The sequence below is a fragment of the Anoplophora glabripennis genome, unplaced genomic scaffold (genome assembly GCF_000390285.2).
Source record: "Anoplophora glabripennis isolate ALB-LARVAE unplaced genomic scaffold, Agla_2.0 scaffold862, whole genome shotgun sequence".
Lineage (NCBI taxonomy): Eukaryota > Metazoa > Arthropoda > Insecta > Coleoptera > Cerambycidae > Anoplophora > Anoplophora glabripennis.
The window spans coordinates 43,710-67,559 of record NW_019416938.1 but is presented as its reverse complement, the minus strand read 5'-3'; the positions used below and the strand labels follow the sequence as shown (position 1 = coordinate 67,559).

Sequence of the window (23,850 nt, the reverse complement as noted above, 5' to 3'; positions counted from 1 at the left end):
ATATATATATAATCAATGAGACTACTAAAAATATCAGTGAATCCACTTCTAGCCTATGTACTTGCCACTAATAGACAATATACATCCAAATATACATATATCTAGAATGGCAAGTGAGGAGGTATGAATTCTGCAAAAACATCATTAAAAAAAATCAGTTAAGCAGGAAGTTGGATGAAATATGTACAACTACCATTTAAACCAGTGCAACATAAATGAAACAAGTTCTAAAACACTCAGGACATAGGAAAAAAATTGAAGAAACTATACATATTACAAAAAAAATATTTGTACTGCATAAAAGAAATAACACAAACATTAAAACCAACTCCAACTACATTTTGTGCAATATTTATCCTTTTGTCCTTTAAAAACAAAACAAAAATAAATCTTTAAACCACGTTCAAATTCAAATACATATATTACAAAATGTGCTCAGAATATAAAAAAATTGCTTCACAAATTTGCTGTTAATAAAAATAATAATTGGATCAAGATTCTATATATACTTAATGTCACTTGCACTTAGAATTGAAATAAGGCCCCTTAAATATCGAAAACATCCAGCCTTTGTACCCATAAATATATGCAAAAATATATTTTTCTAAATTTGTGCCATTTTTCCTCATATTATGATTTAGGTTTATAAAGAGCTTGGTTCGGTAAAATTTAACAAACAATTGCGAATAATTTTTATTTTTTTTTTACTGCAGAAATAATGGTTGCATGTAAATTTTAAATTGGAAGTAAGTTATGCAGAAGGTCAAATGAAAAAAATAACCACAAATTCCTTTTTTATATAAAGCAACCTCTACATGTTTATATATTTGGAACTGTATACAGATATTTTAGAACAATGTGTTAACTTGACCTTCAGTCCAATCATGTCGTAAATCACAATGTAATTGCCTTTCTTACAGGGTGTAATGGAAATGTTGAAAAATCTTTTGCTAAAATATATATTCATTCTTGAAATACGTGATTTATTTATTTATTTATTTTTTATTTTTGTTTAAAGGTCAAGGAATGACTTTATTTAAGTTGTTTTTTCATTCTAAAAATCTAGGTACCTATGCTATAGAAATCTAACAATCCAAAATAAATGTTAAAAATGATATATATCTAAAAATTACAAAAATATACTGAAATAATTAAATTATGTCAACTTCCAAAAAATATCTTTTATACTTCCTCATATATCACCTTTGACAAAAAAAAAACAGCACGCAATTAACCACAATAAATGAGATCTGACTTATTTCCAGATTTTAAGAATTGCTCTTTTAAGTCGCCTTTTTTTTTAAATTCATTTTAATTCAAACAATTATCTTCTCATAGTTTTGTATTCTGTATATAATTATTATAATTAAAAATCGGCAATTTATTATTTTCTTCTTTTAAATTTAGACCAGCTACCTAGCAACCATTTGAAAGTTTTACAACGTTTTTCGACTGTAAGAACTATTAAACATTCTATATTATATCATCAATTCCACAATATACTCGTATTACAGGGTCTGTTCAGAAAATAATGGAGCTTTTTGAATTACTTGCTAATGGAGATATTTAGTGATATGCGATTGGCAACATTGCGTTGGGAATAACCTCCTCTGTAACCACATGTTCTGGGATTGTTGATATCTCAGTTAGTTTCTTGATATTGTTATTTGAGTGCAAAGTGTTTAAGAGTTAGTGACGATTTTTGAAATGGGCCCTTTCCTGAAACAATGATGCGACGGAAAATTTTGCTTGAAACCGAGAAAACTTTCACGGAAACGTTTCAACTTTTGAAACGACCTTACGAAGATGGAGTTCTGGGTCGTATGCAATGTTACGAATGGTTTTCGTGATTTAAAAGTTATCGTCAGTCAATTGAAGATGATTCTCGATCAGGAAGGCTTACGACTTCAACTGATAACTCCCACGTTCAGAAAGTCAAAGATCTGGTAGGTGAAAATCATCAATTGACTGTCAGAGAAATTGCAGAAGAGGTTAGCATCTCTATTTGATCATGTTATGAAATTTTCACTGAAAAGTTAGATGACCGAAAGAAAATCGTGTGGAGGTTGTCTGGAACTCCTCGAACAATGACGATAAAATATTCATTCAAAGGGTCATGACGGGAGACGAATATTGGGTTTATTGCTATAATTCAGAGCAAAAGTTGAATCATCACAGTGGATTAGCAAAGGATATTCACGCCCCAAGAAAACGCGTCAGTATTGATCCAATGTCAAGTGATGCTCACTGTTTTTTTCTACTTTAATGGAATTGTGCATTTTGAATTCTTGCCTCAAGGTGAAACAGTGAACCGTGTGTACTATCAATGCGTTTTACAACAGTTACGTAAAAAAATCCGCAAAAGAGACCAGACCATGACACCATGACAATGCGCCCGCACACTTCGTCAATTCGTCAGTTTTGTTCCAAAAATCAGATTAGACTGTCCTCCCTTATGCTTCTTATTCGCCAGACCTGGGTCCTTGTGATTTTTTCTTATTCCCGAAATTACAATCAGTGCTGAAAGGACGCCGCACCGTTTTTAGGCTATTGATGATATCAAAGCAAATTCGTCACAGACTTTAAAGGGCATTTCAAATAAAGCTATCCATCTATTCGCGAAATGGCAACACCGCTGGGAAAATTGTGTGAATAGGGGAGAGGAATACTTTGAAAGAGACAAAAACCAATAATTATAAAATTAATAATAAAATTTAAAAAATAAAAGTTCGGTTATTTTTTGAACAGACCTCGTATTTTAGTAATATCTTTCAGTTCCGTATGGTTCCGATATATTCCGATCTGTACCAGCTTTAGATTATTAATGTTAAACTGTGAATGCTTGGTAATATATTTCGGTAGCCATATTTGAAAGTTATTAACTGTTACTTAAAACAACTGTTCGGTATCGGTATATAAAAACTTTTTGATTTAAAATTATTCCTAAAGAAGTTTATTTGAAATTATATAACAGGTTTTTAGATAGGTCCATTAATCTTGTTGTATAATAATAATGACTGCATATAATTTAATACATTTCCAAGGACGTGTTTTATTTTTAACACTTCGTAATAATAACATACTTATATGTTAATAATAATAACTTACAGATTGAAACAATCGCAGGAAGCTGTAGATAAACAATTCAGTTCCACAAAGTATTATTTATGCATTTTCAAATTAATTCTGATCATTGTAGATATCTAAAATATCCAGGACTGATTCATTTTCAACACTACATTTTTCAATTAGAATAAAAAAAGTTAGTATTTCAAAAATAAAATATAAATTACAAAATTGAAAATGTAGAATAGAAAGAGATTAAGGAATGTGTACGTACGGCTTTGTGGAATGCCTCCTTTGTGAAAAAAAAACTAGAATCATTATCTTCAGTAAGACAGTTTACATCCATCGATTGCAATAGTAAAGGCGTTGCTTTGTCCAAATCTAATAAACATGTTGTAGGTAGTCTGAATTGACATAATACAAAATTATAATTTTTTTAATTATGTATTAGTAATTACGTGCTACATATTTCAAAAAATATATAAAAACTGCAGTGTTGTATCGACGTGAGGTAATATCTACAGGGTGTTTACAAACTTGGAAATTATTTTTTAAGGATAACGCTATCTTATTATAAAAGATTATAAGGTTCTCAGATTTATAAAAACAAATACGGAGAACTATAATTAGTAAAACTTGAGTAGTGAAAGTTTTAAAGAGTCCTAATTTTAGGCACGTTATCAGATTTTCCATAAAAAAAAGATTTTTCTTAAAAAAATTTTCCATTAAAAAAAGTCCATATAAAAAATTTCCGAAAATAATGTTCCATGAAAAATAATTCCATCAAAAAAAAATTATAAAAAATCCATAAAAGAATGCCGAATATGTATTCAAAGTATGGGTACTCTGTGTAGTATATGAAAAAATAATTATGAATATCGTAAAATCTGAAGTATTCCGGATCAAATCTATATGTTGCTAATAATGTTTCATATTTCATTTATTTGTTGTGTTCTCCCCGATTGTTTTGACAGTTTTTCTCCACTGATCTACTTTATGCTGTTTTTTTTTTATATTTAATGTGTACAAAACCGTATGGTTTTTTTATTAAATTTAATTATTTATATTGAGGTGTAACTATGAGCATTGTACAATAATTTATGTTCCATCTAAAAATTTAGAGGATTATACGTAATAAAACACGAATCATAGTAATTAATAATCGATCACAACAATTTTAGCTACACTAGGCTAATACTGAAACACGAGAGACTGTTATATTCTCAAGGATTATAGTTAAGAAACAACTAATTTCAACGCGAGCAGTAAATGTACTGTGCAATAATTAACAGCCAACAAAACATATAAGCAATTGATGTTTTTCTTTCACCTCCAGTGCTTCACATTTTACATCAAACCAATTTTTTCGTACATACCTATATAAATCTTTGCCTATTACACTGATCTAGCTACCGATGCAATAATATACAGTTTTTTTTCACCAAGTGTCCGACCTATAGTAGTGAAAGACGATCAGTCCGACTGAACTTGGTTTCAAATATTGGGATAAATAATAATAACATACTTAAGTTGAAGTGTACACAGAAATACTTTTGCAAAACACATATATGTATATGCTTAATGAACGTTATTTTTTTTCTGTACTTATCACTTAACTAGTGAATAATATGCTACGGTACAACATATCTTTCAGATTTAAGCTTAATCACCTTTCTAAATGTGTGATACTCAATTGCATTCTGTTGTGCAGATATATTTGCCTGGAGCAAAATTTCGCTCATGTTAGATGAAACCCACCCACTATTAACTTGACGTAATTTAGTCCGCCAAGATTGGATAACTGTATTCTAAATCAAAATCACACAGTCGATTATTATGCAATGATGTATTAGTTTTAAGAATACATCGTCTATATAGATATACGACCTACGAGCACAAATGAAATTGAAAAAAATTGTTTTAGTGTACAAGATTCAAAATTTATTCAAATGATTCCTCAAAAGGTTAGAAAATAAAAAATAAAATAATCATCATTTATAGGTAATTCAATATTAAACCCCGCTTGTTACATTGTAGGATTTTGTATTAATTTAAGTACTCTTATTTGCGACATATCTATAAGTACTTAAGTAGTTCAGTATTATCGAAGTACTAAAACTTAACTAATTATGCCAATTTATTTTTAGTTTTAGTTGTTGCTTTTAAGGCCTCATTAGGTACCAAAGTCATCAAGCCACGTGACCAGAAATTTTGTTTGAAACATTAATTTTATTTCCTACAATAAGATTTTCAATATTAACTCAGTATTTTATATATTACGGTGATAGTACTGACCACGTACTGACAACTGTCGTATTAAATGTCACATATCACCTTTCACTCTGAATCTGGAAATAAAATGTCATTTTTATCGATACCTACATAATTTTATTGTGTCCGAAATGAAGTTTAGGTACCGCAGAATAAATATTCATTTATTTGCAAACGAAATAACGAATAAAACAACACGTATAATCTAATTTAAAAAGGGAAACCATAATGAAATACTAGTAGCACTGAATTACAAACGTCAATGTTATAAATAGCACAAGACCATTTAGACACCATAAATTAATTTCTGTTCTGAAAGTAACCATCTGCATTCAATGTTGGTATTTTATTGTAATCATTAAATCGAGGTTCCACGCGTAAGTAGAGCAGAAATCTATTGCACAACGAAGACCTGATTCAGCAAGCAAAAAATATAATTTTACTTTCTTAACACTTATCTTTTTCTCCATATTATTTACAAGAATCGATTGCATACACGTATTACAGATAATTTTTATAAAATTATAGATTTTATAAGAAAATGACCTCTTAAATTTATTCTCCATTGCAAAACCTCAGTGTTAATATATCCAGATGAGAAAAACATGTTTAGTTTAATGTTCTATTTTTTGAATGTGAAGTCAATATTTACTTTTTTTTATTAACATAATTAAAATATATGTTTTCTAGTAACTTTACATAGAACAGTACAAATTATAATAGCAAGAAAAGATATCGATCGCTATTTCGAAGGAGTCTAAGCGAGTTCAGTTGACATTGTTATCGCGTTGTACACAACAATTTTTCGACTACCTTTTTTAGTTTAGTTAATTTGTTTATATTTCTACATCACATTGAAAAATATTGACACCGTTAAAAAATAGGCTATGATTAAATTTTGTAGGAATACAAATTTTGCGCCTTACCGTAAACTTGCTTTTAAACAACAGAATCGAATAATAATTTCCTAAAAAAATGTGAATACTAAAAATAAATGTGTTTTCTCAAATGCGGTACCAAAAAAAAAAACAATTTTCTTTGAATACATAATAAGGATACTAAATAAATTGTCTGTCTAGTAATGTAATAAAAGTCCCTTGTGATCTTGTCGTGTGATAAGTTCCTAGCTTTCATACCCCACCAAAATCGGTCATAAAATCCAAAAAACACAAAATAATGATAAACAAATTACGTATGCAACATAGTTAGTTATTGTGGAAGTCGACTGAAATATTAAATTGTGTATCATGCAACCGTAAAACCTATAATTCATATAATTATTAATTTTCCCCCAGATAAATGACCTGGGTATAGGAGGAAGCTCAAACGGAAATTAGCTATCAAAGTCTCAATCTTAATGGATTAATAATTCTTAACCATTACTAAGCAGTCTTTATTCTTTCCCAAACTACTAAATACGTTATATGTTGTAGTCGTAAATTTTAATTTCCATGAACAGTTGTCGCGAAATTCTCACGGTTACAAAATGACCGAGCAGCCTAATTAAAAATACCTAATTAAGTAATGCATAAGTACATTACATTTACAATTAGACGCCACCCATTGCATTTCGTGAGAAAAGGAAATATCGTTCATAAGGCACATCACCATTTTAGTCACGTGCTGTTTTTAATTTCCATCCACAGTAATGCTTATGGCTTTCATAAATTATATGAACCCCAAATATTCTTCCATATTTGTATGCCTGTATTTAATTAAATTTGTTGAAAATATCATTTTCTCGGAATTTGATGGTGAATCTGACTGACTGGGAATCTGACTCGAGTCAATGTGAAATGCAATTTACAATTTTTTCTTATAGTAGTGTATAAAATGTTTACAAAAAAATTAGATTTTTCGTATTGCTCAAGAAGACGTTTCGTTTTTTTCCGAGGATATAAAAAATAATTTTCCATAACGAGTTTTTCAGTTATTGAAGCGACTCTTGTAAGAGACAAAAAATTTCAGTGTTGGAACATGGTCTTCCAGAATTCAACTCTTGTTTTGTGAAACGAAATCTACCATAATTTCAAATTCTTAAAATCCAATGTTTTGAAAAAGAAAAATCTGTGCCATTTCTGTATAAGATGCAACAAAATGATAGTAACAAAAGTTTATCAGAATGAATTCTGAATTTTGTGTAAAATGTCAATATTTTAATTTTTTGCTTGATTTAAATTTTTTTCCCTAACAAAGTGCTCTTTCTGTATGAAATATCACAAGATGTTATTAACAAAAGTTTTTTAGATTGAGAAACTAACTGTGTTCAAAATTTTAATGTCTTCTACATTTTACTTCAATTTAGATTTCATAGGATATTTCAATTTTGCACCAACATTCAATTTTTCTTCATGAAACCCTTTTTTTATAAAATTTTGTTGTAACTCATACAGAAATGGAATTCTTAAAATATATCAGAGTCTTTACTAGACACCTTGTAGATATCAATGTAGATATGTTTCATAATATAATCAAGTTTGCAATGAAATGTACTTAATTGACAATGTCATGAAACAATTGAATTACAAGGTCTGATGTCCACAAATCTACCCTTAATTTTTTTTTGTAATTATCAAGTATATATACCTACCATCTGAAAAGAAAATTTTATGCAAATTTAAAAAATTACAAAGATGGTGATTCAGTTAAAAGAAATGTGTTAGAATCTACGTATAAAACTGTAAAATGGAACCGCTTTCCGAAAACCAGAAAAAGTTACACAGTATCATAAAAAACAATCAAAAAATTAAAAACACTATGTATCTTACGCGAATCAGATATCGTGAAGTAGTTTTTGCCGTTAGGTTTTTCACCAAAAAAAGGATTCTCCTCGCGAAGCGGTCGTAAGGGCATAAATGATGAGCAACATATTTTGGCCAACTGAAATCCGTGTTTTCCGCAGATTCCATCAAAACTGTGCGTGAATTCATCAAAAATCAGCTTCATTAAGATTCATGGAATTGGAATTGAGCATGTCAAAACCATCAATTGATCGTATTTTGGCGAAAGAGTTGGGCTACCGAAAATGTGTGCACTGTTTGTTCCGCACAAGTCCGGCACAAATTGACTGACTATCAAAAATTGCACAGAACATTCGAAGGACATTATCAGACCAAAAAGGACAAAAACTTCCATTACTACATTGTGACTAGCGACAAATGTGGTTTTTTCAACATGACCCAGAAACCAAACGCCAAAGTGCCGAGTGGAAAGCGCCAGACGAGCCAAAACTCAAAAAATTTCGTTTGGAGAAGTCAACAGTGGATACACCGAAGCGTTTGGCACGATAGTACGCTATCTCATCGATCGACACTTGTGACTGATTTTTTGACTAAAAATCGCATTTTAACTGTCTACCACTCCCCGTATTCACCCGATTTGGCACCGTGCGACTTTGACTTTTCGGAAAAATTCATTTGCCGTTGAAAGGAAAGCGTTTTGTCGACGTAGAAACATCCAAAAGGCTTTTACCGACATCCTGAAGGACACCCTGGCCGACATGCTCTTAAACCGTGCATATCGCTATATTATTTCGCATACAATAAATCGGTTTCGCCAAAAAAACTTTTTGTTGTTCTTATTTTTTAAAAAATTTGTTTACTTTGGAACGCACCTTGTACGAGAATCCTTCTAAACTTTTGTTATCGTGTATTTAGCGTGAGCAAGTTGTCAAAAACATTGCTAAATCACATTTTTACATACATACCTATTAATACTGATTATATGCATTATGATGAAACTGTCATAATATTTAAATCGTCAAGGAAATCCTGAATTTACAACGATAGTGCCTATAAACCTATGAAATATTCTTTTGTTCTGTAAGAAGGAAACGGGAAGTCTAGACATAAAATTACATATTAAAATAAATTGCTTGAATTTAGTTCTTGTGTAAGTAGCAATAAAAATACTTATCGTAAGACTTTATGCACGCATACACAGAAAAATGTATGCTGCACAGAGCAGCATTAAGCATTAAATTACGTTGAAATTGAAATTTTAGTCCAGTGAAAATAAATCTGAATAATAAATAACACCGCATTAATAAACTTTCTACATAACTATCATAAAGTTTTTAAACTGTTTACTAGTAAAGTAGTACAATTTGAGTGTCAGATGTTTCACTAGTATAACAATTTCACTTTTAATAGCACCGTGGCAGCACACACAAATATTGATGTTAAATTAGAACATCGTCAAAACTTTTGTTGATTTAACAGAGTAACTTCCTGCATGGTTTTCATATATTCAATAAACTAGGCCGAATATCTGTTAAAATATGTATCGCCAACGGGCAAACTGTGTTTTTAGTACACATTTGTAAATTAATTCGTTGTATAATGTGTGAAAATAGAAATAAATTAAAGAGAATATTGTCACATGATATAAATATGTATAATAAATTTGTAAATAATCGTTAACATGGTTTTAATGTCACATTTTCTAGCGCTGGTATATTGATGTTTCAATTTCTTATTACATTTATTCATTCATGATCACAATTCATTAATCGAGTAAAAAGTTACTTTTTATTTGCAGTTTCATGAAGTGATGAAGGTTGGTTCCCAATGTTATTTAAGACATGTTGTAAAACGTTTGCCAATATGAAAAATAAATTCTCTTAAATATTACTTATATAATACTTTATTGTAAAACCATAAGTATTTCAAAATATTTGTAAGAGTAGAAATTAGTCTACTAAAGTTATTTTTATTGACTAGTTTTAAAGGCGATAATAATTTATAAATAAATTATTGAGTTTATTCACTTGGGCTCAGATTAAGGTCCTTTTCCATTTTGTTTCATAATTTTTCTTTAAATATGCGTAAAATATTTAAGATTCTTTCTATTTTTCTAATTACAAGCAAATATTTACAGGAGTGTTCACATAACATGTCATCTCCCTAATTTCTTTTTGCCTTTCTGTCTAGAACAAAGTTGCAAAAATCACAGTTTTGGGAAAGTTTTTTGTGTTTCCAAAATATTAAAACGCTGCAAGACAAAGGACTTAAAACGTGTCGCAAAAGTAACGCATTCCGAAGAGTTATTGTGCAGGGTCGCACGTTGCTGTTAGGTTAGACAAAATGGAGCCCTATACGACGGATAAGCTAGTGAAGATTGCGAAAATTCATTACAAAAAGAACGGCCAATCACTCCACTAGCGTAAAATCCACACCACACTGTCACTCTTTGGGTATACAGTGGTCGTTCTTGAACGACCCGAGGATTATGTCTACCCCAAATTCGACAGATTTGTTTATTCACATACCCACTAAGTTGGAAATGCGGCTCGTCGCTAAAGATGATTTTCTTAAAACCCTCTCCGTACTTATAATGAATTTTCACAGTCTTCACTCACTTATCCGTCGTATAGTGCTCCATTTTGTATAACCGCGACGTGTTTACTACAACATATGACAACATTGCCAACTTTTTGGAATGAATGTGGCAAACAATTCAAATCCTGTGTTGCTTTTGGAAGACCCTTTATAGTCCAAGCAAGTTTTTTTATAATGCCCTATTTATCCACTTCACCGATAACTTCATTCTTCTTTCAATATTTTCTCTCTTAGGTCTTATCATATGAGTAACTAAATAAGAGGGTTTTATTCTGTGTATTCTGTCGGCAGCAGCGGCAGAGTACCGCCATTTGTAGCTGGTGCAGCAAACGGCACACTCGAAAACCACAGACCATAAAATAATAATTAAGGAAACTGCATTGGAAAACACAATTAGAGTAACCATTAATTCTACTATCTAATAGATGTCGCTGCACGATAATGGCGGTAAATTTAAATGTAACAAAATACACAAAGAATATAAAATGTTTCATAAGTAATAGATCACAAAACAGCTATTAATAGTTTAAGTTAATCATTGAAATTAACGTGAACCATTAACAGCTGTTCCATGACCCATTACTTATGAAATACTTTTATTATCACTTGGTTAAATGAAAAAGTTAAAGCAGTGATACTTAAATGTGTGACAAATATACAAATTCATTTTGTTATGAATTCGAAAATAGTTAAGTATCAAAAAATTGTACAGGGAGACTTGTAATTATTAATTTTTAAAGAAACCATTAAAAATTGCAAATTTTAAAGAATTTGAAAGAATTATTTACCTGCCTTTATGTAAAATGCATTGCACAGTGACGACAAAAATTATGATTAGATACATTTGTTTCGAAGTAATTGGTTTTCATCAGTACGATGTAATATACTACACTTATAGCACTTACAGCAAATAATAATTTTAAAGATATGCATTTCGGTTTTTTAAAATGTGGAGGTGAAAAATAATCCTAAATTGAAGTTCGGCAGCTCGTACTCTGAAAACTCTGTAATGGTACGTTAACAAATTGTTTTGCTGAACGTTGGATACTATCCGAGGATTCCGAGGTGATATTATTACAATTAATAGGTGAACTTGTAGTTGATCCTAAAAATAATGTTTGCACAGCACTTCCTATTACTGTTTTTTAAACATTTTTTACTCAAAATGGTCTCAAAAATAATGATGTGTTTGTCGGACTAAATTCTGATTTACATAATTTTCGAACTGATTCTATCCACAGTAATTGTCTGTCTTCTGTAATTCTGAAAAAACTTTATATATTATATTTATTTACTCTTATAGGTCTTATAAGTTTTTAATTCGTTCTTTGTTTACTTCATCTTTCGGAGCAAAAAATACATGGCTGTTAAATCATGACTTCTTGTGAGCCATAAAATTTCCTCATTGTACGAGACAAAAACTGTTCTTTGTCTAGAACTAGACGGGCTATTATAACGAGCGTTCAAATAAAAACGTGGTCAAGTTGGTTCTAAAAATTTGGACGTAGGGCGTAGCGTATAGCAATGAACTTAAACGTCATCTGTCAAAGCGCTGTATCGCCGCTTTGTTATTGAAACTGACAGCTGCTATACAGCTCGTTGGGAAATGAGGTTAAGTTGGTCGCTATAAGCTACGCCCTACGTCCAATGTGTCAGAGCCAACTTCGACCACTTTTTTATTTGAACGCTCGTTATAATAGTATAATATGGTTTTTAATACAAAATTTGAAAATTTATTTAATAATGCAGAAATGCTCAAATATGCCTTTATTTCATACCTTTACCACACCATAGGCAGGCGCAGATCTCAGGGGAAGGGGGGGTTACATATGTTGATTTTATGTGAATGGTCAACAAAGAAATTAAAGTACCTATTATGTAAATATTTATATAAAATATGTATAACATGAATGAAGTTATAGTAGATGTACACTTAAGGGACAGGCGGTACTATTGGCTGTTATTGGCACTGCCAACTTAGCAGCATAGTAAAACATGACAATATTGCCAGTTCTTAAAGCTGTAAGCCGTGTTATTAGATAATATGCCGTATATTATTATATATATACAGGGTGATTCAGTCATAATGTCATTAATTTTAAGAGCAGATAGAGAAAAATGAGTATAATACGATGGCGTGATTAAAAAAAAATTTAAATGCATATTTAAGCTGAAAAAAAATATTTTCAAATCATTATTTAACCCCCTTTTCAGGCTGTTACTGACCGGCTGACGTCACAATATTATGCACGGCTACGATATGAACCTATGAACAACGCGCCCTAGATGCAACGTTGCCATATTTATATATTTTCGCTCATATAAAGACAATAAATAAACGGTTTTGCTCACGTCAGCCAATAATAATTTAAAATGCTATAAATTATTTTTTATTTATGCAATCAACATATTAAATTGTTATTGTTGCCCAGCAAGAACCTCGAGGTCTGAGCATGCCTTGCCAAAAATCAGTTTTTATTAGCATCATAATTTTAATATTTTAACAACATTTGCTGTAAGCCCGAAGGGGAAGGTTTTCAAACAATTCTACTAAAAATTAGTAACGCGGCCCATTCAGATGTTCAGGTAGAAAATGCGGCCCAATTAAACGATCGCCATTGACATTGACACCGAATCTCCTCTGAAAGCTATACCACCGACGAGTAGTGTGCGGGTAGTAGTGTGTTTCATCTGACCAAATGTGACTATTATGGCTGCAAAGAAATTAGCTGTTTCACTTTAAATAAGATTTAATATTGAAGTTACAAAACCCCAAAAGTTCAAATAATTTAAATTTCATTTCATAACCATTTCAATTTCGTTACAGAAATAATGTCATAAAAAACCAACACTCACTAGATAAATTATAAAGAGAGGATAAATTGTATGCAGTATTTAAATATTGACTGCAATTAGAAGAGAGACTTGTATATTCCATAAAAAAACAATGGGACGGAGACAAATAAACAACTCGGTACGTCGTGTTTCCGACCTAGGGTAACCTGTGGTTCAGTAACCTTTTAACCCAGTTTTAATTTGCACACGTGCACCATATAGTCCAGGAGCCCGATGTGCAAACAACTTATTCTTAAATATTTGACCTCTTGAATCCAAAGAAACTTGGTCGCAAAGCCTGAAAGTGGTCAGTTTAATTGTTATCAACAAATTAAATGTTTAAATGGCTGTAAAAAGTTTATTTTTATAGCTAGTACAATTTATTCGCTAATAGTTACGTTTTCTCATAACAAATATGTATTTTTTTGGAAATTAAAAAAAATTAACTTTAACCAAAGTTATTGCAAATTTAGTGCAAATTTCTTACATTTTCCGTCTCCGTGCGCACTAATTTTACCATATCTGGTTCTAAGTTCCATTTATTTATTAATTTATTTAATAATTAATGGCATCTTAGAAAGTTGTGAAATTTCAACGAAAATGCCGGTTTTAATTGTTTATAAGGTTTTTTTTATTATTCAACTTCGACGAAAAGCCAAAAAAGTTACCGGATATTGTTCTTTGCATTCTAACAATCAAGCAAGGCATGAAATCATTGTTAGGATGCGAGGAACAATAACCGGTAACTTTTTTGGCTTTTCATAAAAATTGAATAACAAAAAAAGTTTTATAAACCAATAAAGCCAACATTTTCGTTGAAATTCCACAACTTTCTAAGCTGCCATTAATTTTTAAATAAATTAATTAATCAATGGAACTTACCTATCTTGTAAAATAAAGTTTAAGTTTTAAAATGAGATGTGCGTCTCAATCCGTCCAATTGAACCAGAGATATGGTAAAATTGGTGCGCGCAGAGACGGAAAATGTAATATATTTGCACTAAATTTGCAATAACTTTGGTTAAAGTTAATCTTTTTTTAATTTTCAAAAAAATATATGTTTGTTGTGAGAAAACGTAATAATTAACAGATAAAAAATTGTACTAGCTATAAAAATAAACTTTTTACAGCCATTTAAACATTCAATTTGTTAACAACAATTAAACTGACCACTTTCAGGCTTTGCCACCAAGTTTTTTGGTTTCGAGAAGTCAAAATACTTAAAAATAAGTTATTTGCAGCCGTGGAATTCTGTTTGGCTACGGAAACCTATCTGGCCCCTAGCCCCTAGACTAATACGAGTGTAGTAGCAAAAAGTTGTCGGTCTTTTATCAAAGGAAAATCGTATCAACAAATTTAATTTAAAATCTAAAATACCCGCTGTTTTCGTAGTAGCTGTAGTCGCCCAGGTGCATCGAGTGTACGAAGTGGTCGGTTATATGTCAAATACTAACCTGGCGAGCTTGAACCTGAACTTGGCAACGCTGTTCCTTTAGCCGACAACTGTTCGTGACATTACGTTACAAAATTTTCCGAGCATCCGGGCATCGGCAGGGCAGCCCTCGTAGCGGGAGTTATGGGTTGATTTCCTTCATTTTTAAAAGTCGAGTAAAAAATTTTTTTTTCCGATTTTCTGTCTTTATTAAGCCTTCCGAATACGTGGTTAAAATTAATGACATTATGACTGAATCACCCTGTATATTTAGAAAAATATTCTACCGATACCCTGAATTTCCGCCACTGGAGCATATAAATTTTAGGAAAAACCTACAGATTTTGGACAATGCTTACATAAATACATGTGTTCAATTTCAAATTATTTCACTTACTAGTTTTTAAATTATTTAAAAAAAAATTAAAAATATATTCTGAAGTTTAACACCCTGTATCTTTTTAAGGAAGTGCCCTAGATAAAAAGTTTATAGGAAAGACCCCTTAAAATTCACCAAAGAATACGAGGTTTTTGGTTACCGTTTGTAAATCATCCTGTATTTTACATAGATTTCCACATATAAACAGCCCTAATTTGTTATTCTCTTCTATCGTTTTCAGTATTTTACCTTCAGAATCAATTAATTACTTATTTATTTTCTGTTTAACCTACTTATTACTCTTTGAGCTCACTGTTTTCTAGCCCTCTATCAATATAGTGTACTTACCTACAATAAAAAGTTATATTCAGAAAACTTTTATTCTCCATAAAACTTTTGTTCTGCAGTGTATAAACGTATTTAACTGAATATTGGAATTATTCATCAATTTTTATATTCAGATTAAAATTAATCATATTGCATTCCTTTTGTTCAAAATATTTAATAAATATGTATTTAATAAATACCAAACCTACTTACCCATATTTATACTAATTATTACATGTTCAATAATGTCTTGAATTAATATAACGATGCGCTGTTAGAAGAGTATAGACATTAAAGTGAAACTTAAACACTTATAACAATATTCTTTATACTTACAATTAGATAGACTTCATTATTCAGTCAACCAAACGAAAATGTGTATTGTTCATGTTAACGGTGAAAATTTTCTATTTCACTTTACAGCACAGGTTAACACTATCTGCCACGCCTCATTAATCTGTATATAAACATGAGCAAATATCCTTAAGCACGATTGTTTTCAGATTCAGCGGTTAAATAGGCCGAAAAAATAGGTGTTCTGCCTTGTAAAGAAAATACAATGAAACTTCACACCCATTAATGAAGTCAGTTTACATTAAACTTTAACGCAAATCAGAATGAAGATTAAACACTACCCAGGTAAGGCCGTGATGAATGATCCAGCTTGGCTAGAAATGGACATCCCGAACTCTACAAGAGGAAGACTATATGAAGCAAATTGGGAAGATGCGCAAAAGTCTTTATCCAACAATAGCTCAGCCTCCAATTCGTGGGATAAATACAGCTATAAAAGTATGGATGGTACTATATCTAGTCGGCTTGGTCAGTATCAGAGTATGTTGGATGATATAAAAAAAGACAATGAAGACATCTACGCAATACCCAATAAGCTCAACAAGAGCGGAAAGGACAGTATAAGGTTAAAATACCACAGTGAGAAGTGTTTGTCAAGAATAAACTCGAAAAATAAGAAAGACGTGGAAGAGGAAATTCCTAAATATTTCTTGCCTTCCCAAGCTAAAGTGCAAAGAGACAGAAGCTTTAAAGCTGATGGCAAAGCGATTCCGAAACCTAAACCAAGGAAAAAGCTTCCGGTGAACGGAGACCAAGACAGGGAAAAATTTAAAAATGTCATCGATGATCTACAAAAACATATCAAGAAATCTGTTCGTTTCGATGAAATCAGCACGGAAATAACAGGTACCATGGTAGATCACTATGAAGATGACAACCATGATAAGGAAGACAACAAAGTAAGAGTCATATCCAATCCACTTAGCGAAATAGACGATCAATTGCTAAACCAGGAAGACGTGTCTGATTCTGACGAAGTGCAAGAACGCGTCAGTACGTGGATAGACGACCAAAACAAATATTTAATAACTGTTGGCGAAGATGAAGTGAAGAAAGAAGCCCACACAAATCTGAACAGAAGCGACAGCGGTTATTACGAACACTCTGAAAAACCCCGACAGCGACTTCCACCGAAAAACATTTACCCTTCTTCTTCCTCTTCAAGCGAATCGGTAGCAGACGAGCGTTCTTACGCGAAAACTTCGTCTTCATCCGCAGACAGTGAAATCAACGAAGTGTATAGTTTGTATAAGAACGGCTCGAGTCCAAAGCGAAATGTGATAAATTCCCAGCCGAAATTGCGAGACAGGACTAAGAACTCGTCGCCCACTTTGCGGCGAGGCGGTTGTGATTCCAGTGACTTCTTGATCCCGAGGCCCAAGTTGATTGTGCCGGTGCATACGTATGCTGTGAGAAAGAGACGGACCGGCAATATTTTGTCGGAGTGCTACGATTCGGACTGCAACAGCGTCGGGGATTTTAAGACGGCTAAGCCAGAAACAGGTTTGTCTTTTTTATTGTTTAATGGTAACGTGATAGGAAGTTATCTAAATGTAAATGCGCTCTAATGAATAATTTTAATCACAAAGTTGATACATTTTAATATGATTAACCCTCAGATTTTATCAGAATTTATTATTACTAGCCCATATTTCACAAATTAAATTTAAAACAGAAATTAGAAAAATCACGAGCTGCTGCCAACTTAAATATTAACATTGCCTCTGATATTTTCTCTTCCATTTTTTTTTCAATTATTATTCATTTATGTTGTTGTGAGATGGAGTGAGAAAGTGATATACTATATTTTTATTTATTTAATGTTTTGCACATAATATTTAGTGTAGACAATAAAAAATTTCCTGTTAATTAATGTCTTATAAAAAAAAGTCAAAGTATTAGACATCTAAGACGACAGCAGTCACTGTTTTAACTTCATTCTGAAAATTATAACTCGTGGTACAAATTTGTTTTGAAAGACCGTGTGATAAAAGCAGTGCAAAAAAATATTTTTTTCCAATTTTTAGGTGTTTACTTTATTTGGATTATTTAGGAAACAGTAAAAATATATATTTTTTACTTCAAAAACAGATGGCCTTGTAATAAAAAGGGTCCATTTCATATGTAAGATATTTAAGTTATATAAAAATACATTTAAAATTCAAATGTTGTGCCCACATTAAGGTCTGGAATTGCAAATATTAAAAGTAGTCCGCCTGACAACCTTCTGAAATAATATATTCTAGGTACATCCATATTTAAATAGTATAATATAAGAAAATTGTTCTAAAATATTAGATAGGTATATAAATCTCTGATAATATAACACGTTTGTGGTTAAATGCCATTACTTCGACCATTACTTTAACATGTGACTTTAGTCAAAAAAGTATTTTATAACTGTTCTATCCGAGTTCTGTAACCATATAACAATTGTAAATATTGATTTATATACGGGTTTTATGTAGGGTGTTTCATAAAGAACTGTACCTACATACTCTTAACTGCAGAGCTAGATGGGTATGGAAATGGTACCTTAAAAAGTCCTGGGTCAAAATGTAGGCATATACAGAGTGTCCACATATTTGTAGCTGAAAAGGGAGAAACCTTTTTTATTTTTCATTTTATGAAAAAAAGTACCTAATTCTTATTAAAAAATCTGTTTTGTTCAAATGTAGTAAACTATTCTGTATGAGTTTAAACTCCTTTGTAGCACATTTTTATTTCTGAATAAGTCTTGTCAGAAACAAATTATTTTCCGTGTAGGTCCCTTTTTCATATAGGATATCAAAAAATGTTTGTTGAAAGTTATTTACAATTAAAATGTATGTATGTCTGAATGCGAAACTGGAAAGTAATCGGCCTCCTTTCATATTTATTGATTTGGTGAATCATTGAATTGTAAAATTAAAATTAATTTGCGACAAAATTTAGTACTTTATTATGAATTTTAATTCTAAACAGCTTCTAATATTTTTTCCAATCACTTATACAGAATGAGCACTTTACCTACAAGAGGGAGACTTCAGAAAAATCATATTTGCAATAAGGGAATAAATTTTAATTCTGGAAAAAATTTTCTAATGAAATATTTGTATTAGGTCAGGCTATTTTTACACTTAAATATTACAGCAAAATTCATGTATTTCATTTTGAAAAGTACTTAGTAAATGAAAACCCAAGTGATTTCCCCAACAAAGTCGTGAACAATTTTTTTTAAACAATAAAAACTGCAAAAAATGACATTTTTTTGTTTTTTTTATATCTCCAAAAATAATGATGGAATCGTCTTACTCTGATTAGGACTTTTGTAGAGAATAAAAAAACCTATAAAATGGATTTTTGTCCGACCCGATCATTTTTTATAGAGAAAATCCGGAAAAACCTCTAAAATAGACCTTTTTTCAAAAATTCATAACTCCGTCAAATTTGAAGCTGGAAAAACAATCTTGGGGAAGATGACAGATAATAATATGTAGTTTAATCGTGCGCAAGATGGTTTTGACTTTCAAGGGTATTTTTAGCATATTTGCCATCACCCAGACGAAAATCCGAGATATACAAATTGGAAATTTTGTCGTCTACTTTCAGATGCCGTTTTTTTCAGAATTTAAATCAGACCATTTTTGATAAATTGCCACGCTGTGCAAAAAAGAGCCTAATTTGTTTATAATGCAATTGTGCAAAAACTATGCATCGGATAAAAACCATCTTGCGCACAATTAAACTACACATTTATTATCTGTCATTTTCCGTAATATTGTTTTTCTAGCTTCAAATTTGACGGTTATGAATTTTTTTAAAAAAGTCTATTTTAGAAGTTTTCCGGATTTTCTCTGTAAAAAATGAACCGATCTGGTCGCACAAAAAATCATTTTATAGGTTTTTTTTATTCTTTACAAGTCCTATTGAGAGTAAAATAATTCCAACATTATTTTTCGAGATATAAAAATAACAAAAAAAATTTTTTTGCAGTTTTTATTGTTTAAAAAAATTGTTCACGACTTTGCTTGGGAAATTACTTGAGTTTTCATTTACTAAGTATTTTTTAAAAGGTAATACATGAAATTTGCTGTAATATTTAAGTGTGCCAATAAATCTCTATTGGTTGGCCTATATGTCTTACACGAAATAGACAGAAAATATATTTTTTGTATGCGACAAAGCCTACATAATTTTAGAGAAATAAAAATTGGGTACAAATTATTCTTTAACTAAGCAGAATTGTTCCTCAAGTTGTAATAATTCCACCCAAATATTTTTTGTCTTTGACACAAATGGTTCTGTTTTTTATCTCGCATAGTGTTGAGTTCTAAGTATAAAATCAATGACTATATTTCTAAATGTTCCTGTATATGCTTGCCCACTTAAAACTACATTTTTGTAGATGTGTATAGAAGCAGAATTTTTTTAAAAGTAATGCTTTTTTATTTCATAGATTGAAAAATATAAAAAATGTTACTTTTCAGTTTTATCCGTGGACATTCAGGTTTTTCAGGTCGTCGCCAGTTGCAGACTCATAAATTAGTAACCTTAGCTAGGAATTTTTAACGTGACTCAGTTGTTCTCGGGCTAGGCTCTATAAAGGCGGACTTTAGAAACCCTAAACTCGTCTTGAACTCAGTCGCGGTACAACTATTGCAGTCACCACTATTCGGAAGCGTTGGATGCGACTAACTACCGAACGTTTCAGAAGACCACCATTGTCTGAGGAACGACTCCGTCCGCAGCTGCCTTAAAGCCAACGAGAACTGCATATCAGACCGGGCCTAGAGATTATGATGGTAGGTCCGCCCCACAGAGCTTAGCCGGAGAACAACAAGGGCATTTCAAAAATTTCTAGCGAAGGCTATGGAAGTGCATTGTATATCTGTAAGTGGCGGTGGCCTGGTTCATACGCTACTGTATATAAATCCGGAAAATCAGCGCACCGTACGAAACCGGTAATAACAGCGGTAACTGACTTCGCGTTTGCGTTTGCTTAGTGTAAAAATTTTTTTACAAAATTGTTCCAGTGCTAACCACGCACGTCTCTGTTGAAGCTGTCTACACCTGTTTAATACTAAAATATGCACGATTTTAAATGGTTTTCACAACTCAAATTTCATTCATTTGAGACTTAAAAAAAAAAAATAAAATTTGGAAATCTTTAACAACCTGTCTCTCTAATACAAAACAGGAGCGGACCTATGTTGATAGGATGTTTGTGTCTTATTTTCCAAAAGGGAATTTATTTTCAAAAACAAAAAACCATAAGTTTTTCTAGTAATTATAGAGAAAAAATATATATAATTTCCCGGAAATGCACAAATAGTACGGTATTAAATATAAATAAATTTATCTTAATTTTAAATATCACGTAGGTACAGTGCCCTGTAAGCTCCACCATATACAGGGTGGCCTAATGAAAACGAAACAGAGCGATTTTCAGGAACTGCGTCAAGATTGTAGAAAAACGCTCAGACCCTTCGATTTTAGATTAAAGGGGAATATTCTTTGCTGGTATTTTTACAATCTTGACGCAGTTTCTGAAATTGGCTCTGTTTCGTTTTCATTTGGCCACCCTGTGTATTTGTTATGAGTTCAGCGCATGTAATACAACTTTTAAAAAAGGAAACATAGGAGTATTATTTCTTTTTCATTCTACTTACGCTACAATGTGTTTGCGGTAAATACTTGACCTATTTTGCAAGTAATTGGATCAATAATAATTAAATTACATTATAACGAAACCTAAATGTAATTATAGCCAATAAAAGGTATTTAATTACGCCATATTCCTTTCAGTAACATAATATTCCCTATTAAAATATTTACATCTGACCTACTTAATTACACATATAATTATAATTGCGTTAATTAAACCCACACGAAAGGAACAGTTTCTTATGCCGGTTGTTTTACATACACAGCACATGATATTGTTTCACACCACAGTGATGTGGCTGCCTTGAAACTCCTTTGCAATGCTTCTTAGACGATTAAACCGAGATATCAACGCTTATAATAAAATCATAAATTTATATGACACGGTGTTCTCTGGAGACAAGATAATTAAATTACCATAATTGGTTGGAGGTTCAGACATATCTAATAGATAAAAAATAATTAGCTATTGCAAAAATACATTGTTGGGCAAATTTAATGCATGCTAAATTATTCTAAAGAAGCGATAATTTTGCTGTCGTTATCAGTTATAATAGGTTATAAGCAAATGAGAAATTTAACATTGTATTTAATACCACCCGATATTATTAATGGATGGTTAAGTGTTACTTTTCAACAGGACAAAAAATTGAAAGGACAATGACATCCAATGTAAAAGCAGGTATTAAATAGACACCTATGTTGTACCCTTGCAAGAAGAATGGAATGATGCTAAACGGTACAACGTTTGCAAAAAAATAAGTATATTTAGAAAATAAACAGCTGTATGAATATTACTGAAAAATTGTGAGCAGATATTTGTTCTTTACAAATTTTTTATGCAGTTTAAATGAGCTATTATTATTATTATAACTCGCACTCTGTGGTTATCTACTATATGAATTTAGGTATTTTTTGTAAAAATAAAAAAATAAATTCAAAATGTTTAGCAGTTAATTGCAAGTAGCGTAAATAACACAAGATGTCAACCATACCATATGTTCATGGTATTTGTAACGTCCATGAAAGGTTAAGGAGGCATTTGTAAGAAAAGAAATAAAACTATTATACAATACAAGGTGTTCCTTAATTCGACAGTCAAACATCTACACCTACATATTGTAGTATAACAACCCCAGGTTCGATCGAAAAAAAAATATACAAACATAGTTGTGGCGTGGCCAAAAATGTGTGATCGTCATAAGGAATACCTACGTTGTGTACATTTATTTTTAATTGACCGGAAGGCGCTGGCTACTAACTTTAAAGAGGGGAAGTATGGTTCAATTTTATAAAACAAAGACAGAGTAAATACACCTAACTTTATTATTTACATGCAACAGTCTTCAAATTGAACATGTGACAAATAGAAAGAACAACAAAAACATTAACAATCATTTAGCATAAAATGAGAGTGTAAGGCTCACCTAGAGCTCCTGTGGGGAAAGAGCATGGCAGAGAAACCCACGATCGTTGCTCTAACTACCCAAATATAAATACAAAACAACCGCTAACCAAAAGGCATAAATTAAGATACTTTGCTAATGATAATTAAGACCTGACTTATTTAATGTATCATTAAATGTCATCGCACTCGAATTAGACATACACACTCCAAGTAAAACTGAAGAGGTTTGGTGTTAGTTAGCCGGCAGGGCCGGAAGGTAATAATAACAACAATAATAACAACAACAATAACAACAATAATAATAGGTAAGGTACTAGAGTCCCATACGGGAGGCAATCCAGCTATAGTTGAGATTTCGGAAGAACAACAACAATAATAATAATAACAATAATAAATAGGTAAGGTACTGGAGTCCCATACGGGAGGCAATCCAGCTATGAGTTGAGATTTCGGAAGATCTGTTTTAGCAATTCTTTTTTTTGTTTTTAATTATTCTTTTTACAGATTCATTCCTCAAGGGCGAAAATGTTAATAAATTCAACAAAGCTCTTATATGCGTATGACATAAAGTGAGAACAAGAAATCAAAGAACAACGTAATCATGATAAAACAAGTTAGATGTGAAACAAATAAGTCGTTATTGCAATATCTGAGCAGTCACGACAATATATACATATTTTAACATTAATAAATATGTAATGAGCAATCGTTAATAATAATTGTAACAATTTTACCTTAGAAAAATATACGCCCCTGAGCATAAGACAATGAAGGCTAAACATACAGAATTATT

The 23,850-nt window shown here is 31.3% G+C and overlaps 1 protein-coding gene across 1 annotated transcript in view; it reads left to right on the top strand.

The window, feature by feature from the left end:
- LOC108914837 overlaps positions 1–17,506 on the top strand; it is a gene marked incomplete at its 3' end in the record, with an annotated part of 49,873 nt that extends 32,367 nt beyond the window's left edge. The window contains exon 2 of the mRNA XM_018720740.2: positions 16,153–17,506. Coding sequence (XP_018576256.1) covers positions 16,267–17,506 — 1,240 coding nt within the window. The remainder of the gene's footprint in view (positions 1–16,152) is intronic.
- Between the last annotated feature and the right edge of the window lie 6,344 nt (positions 17,507–23,850).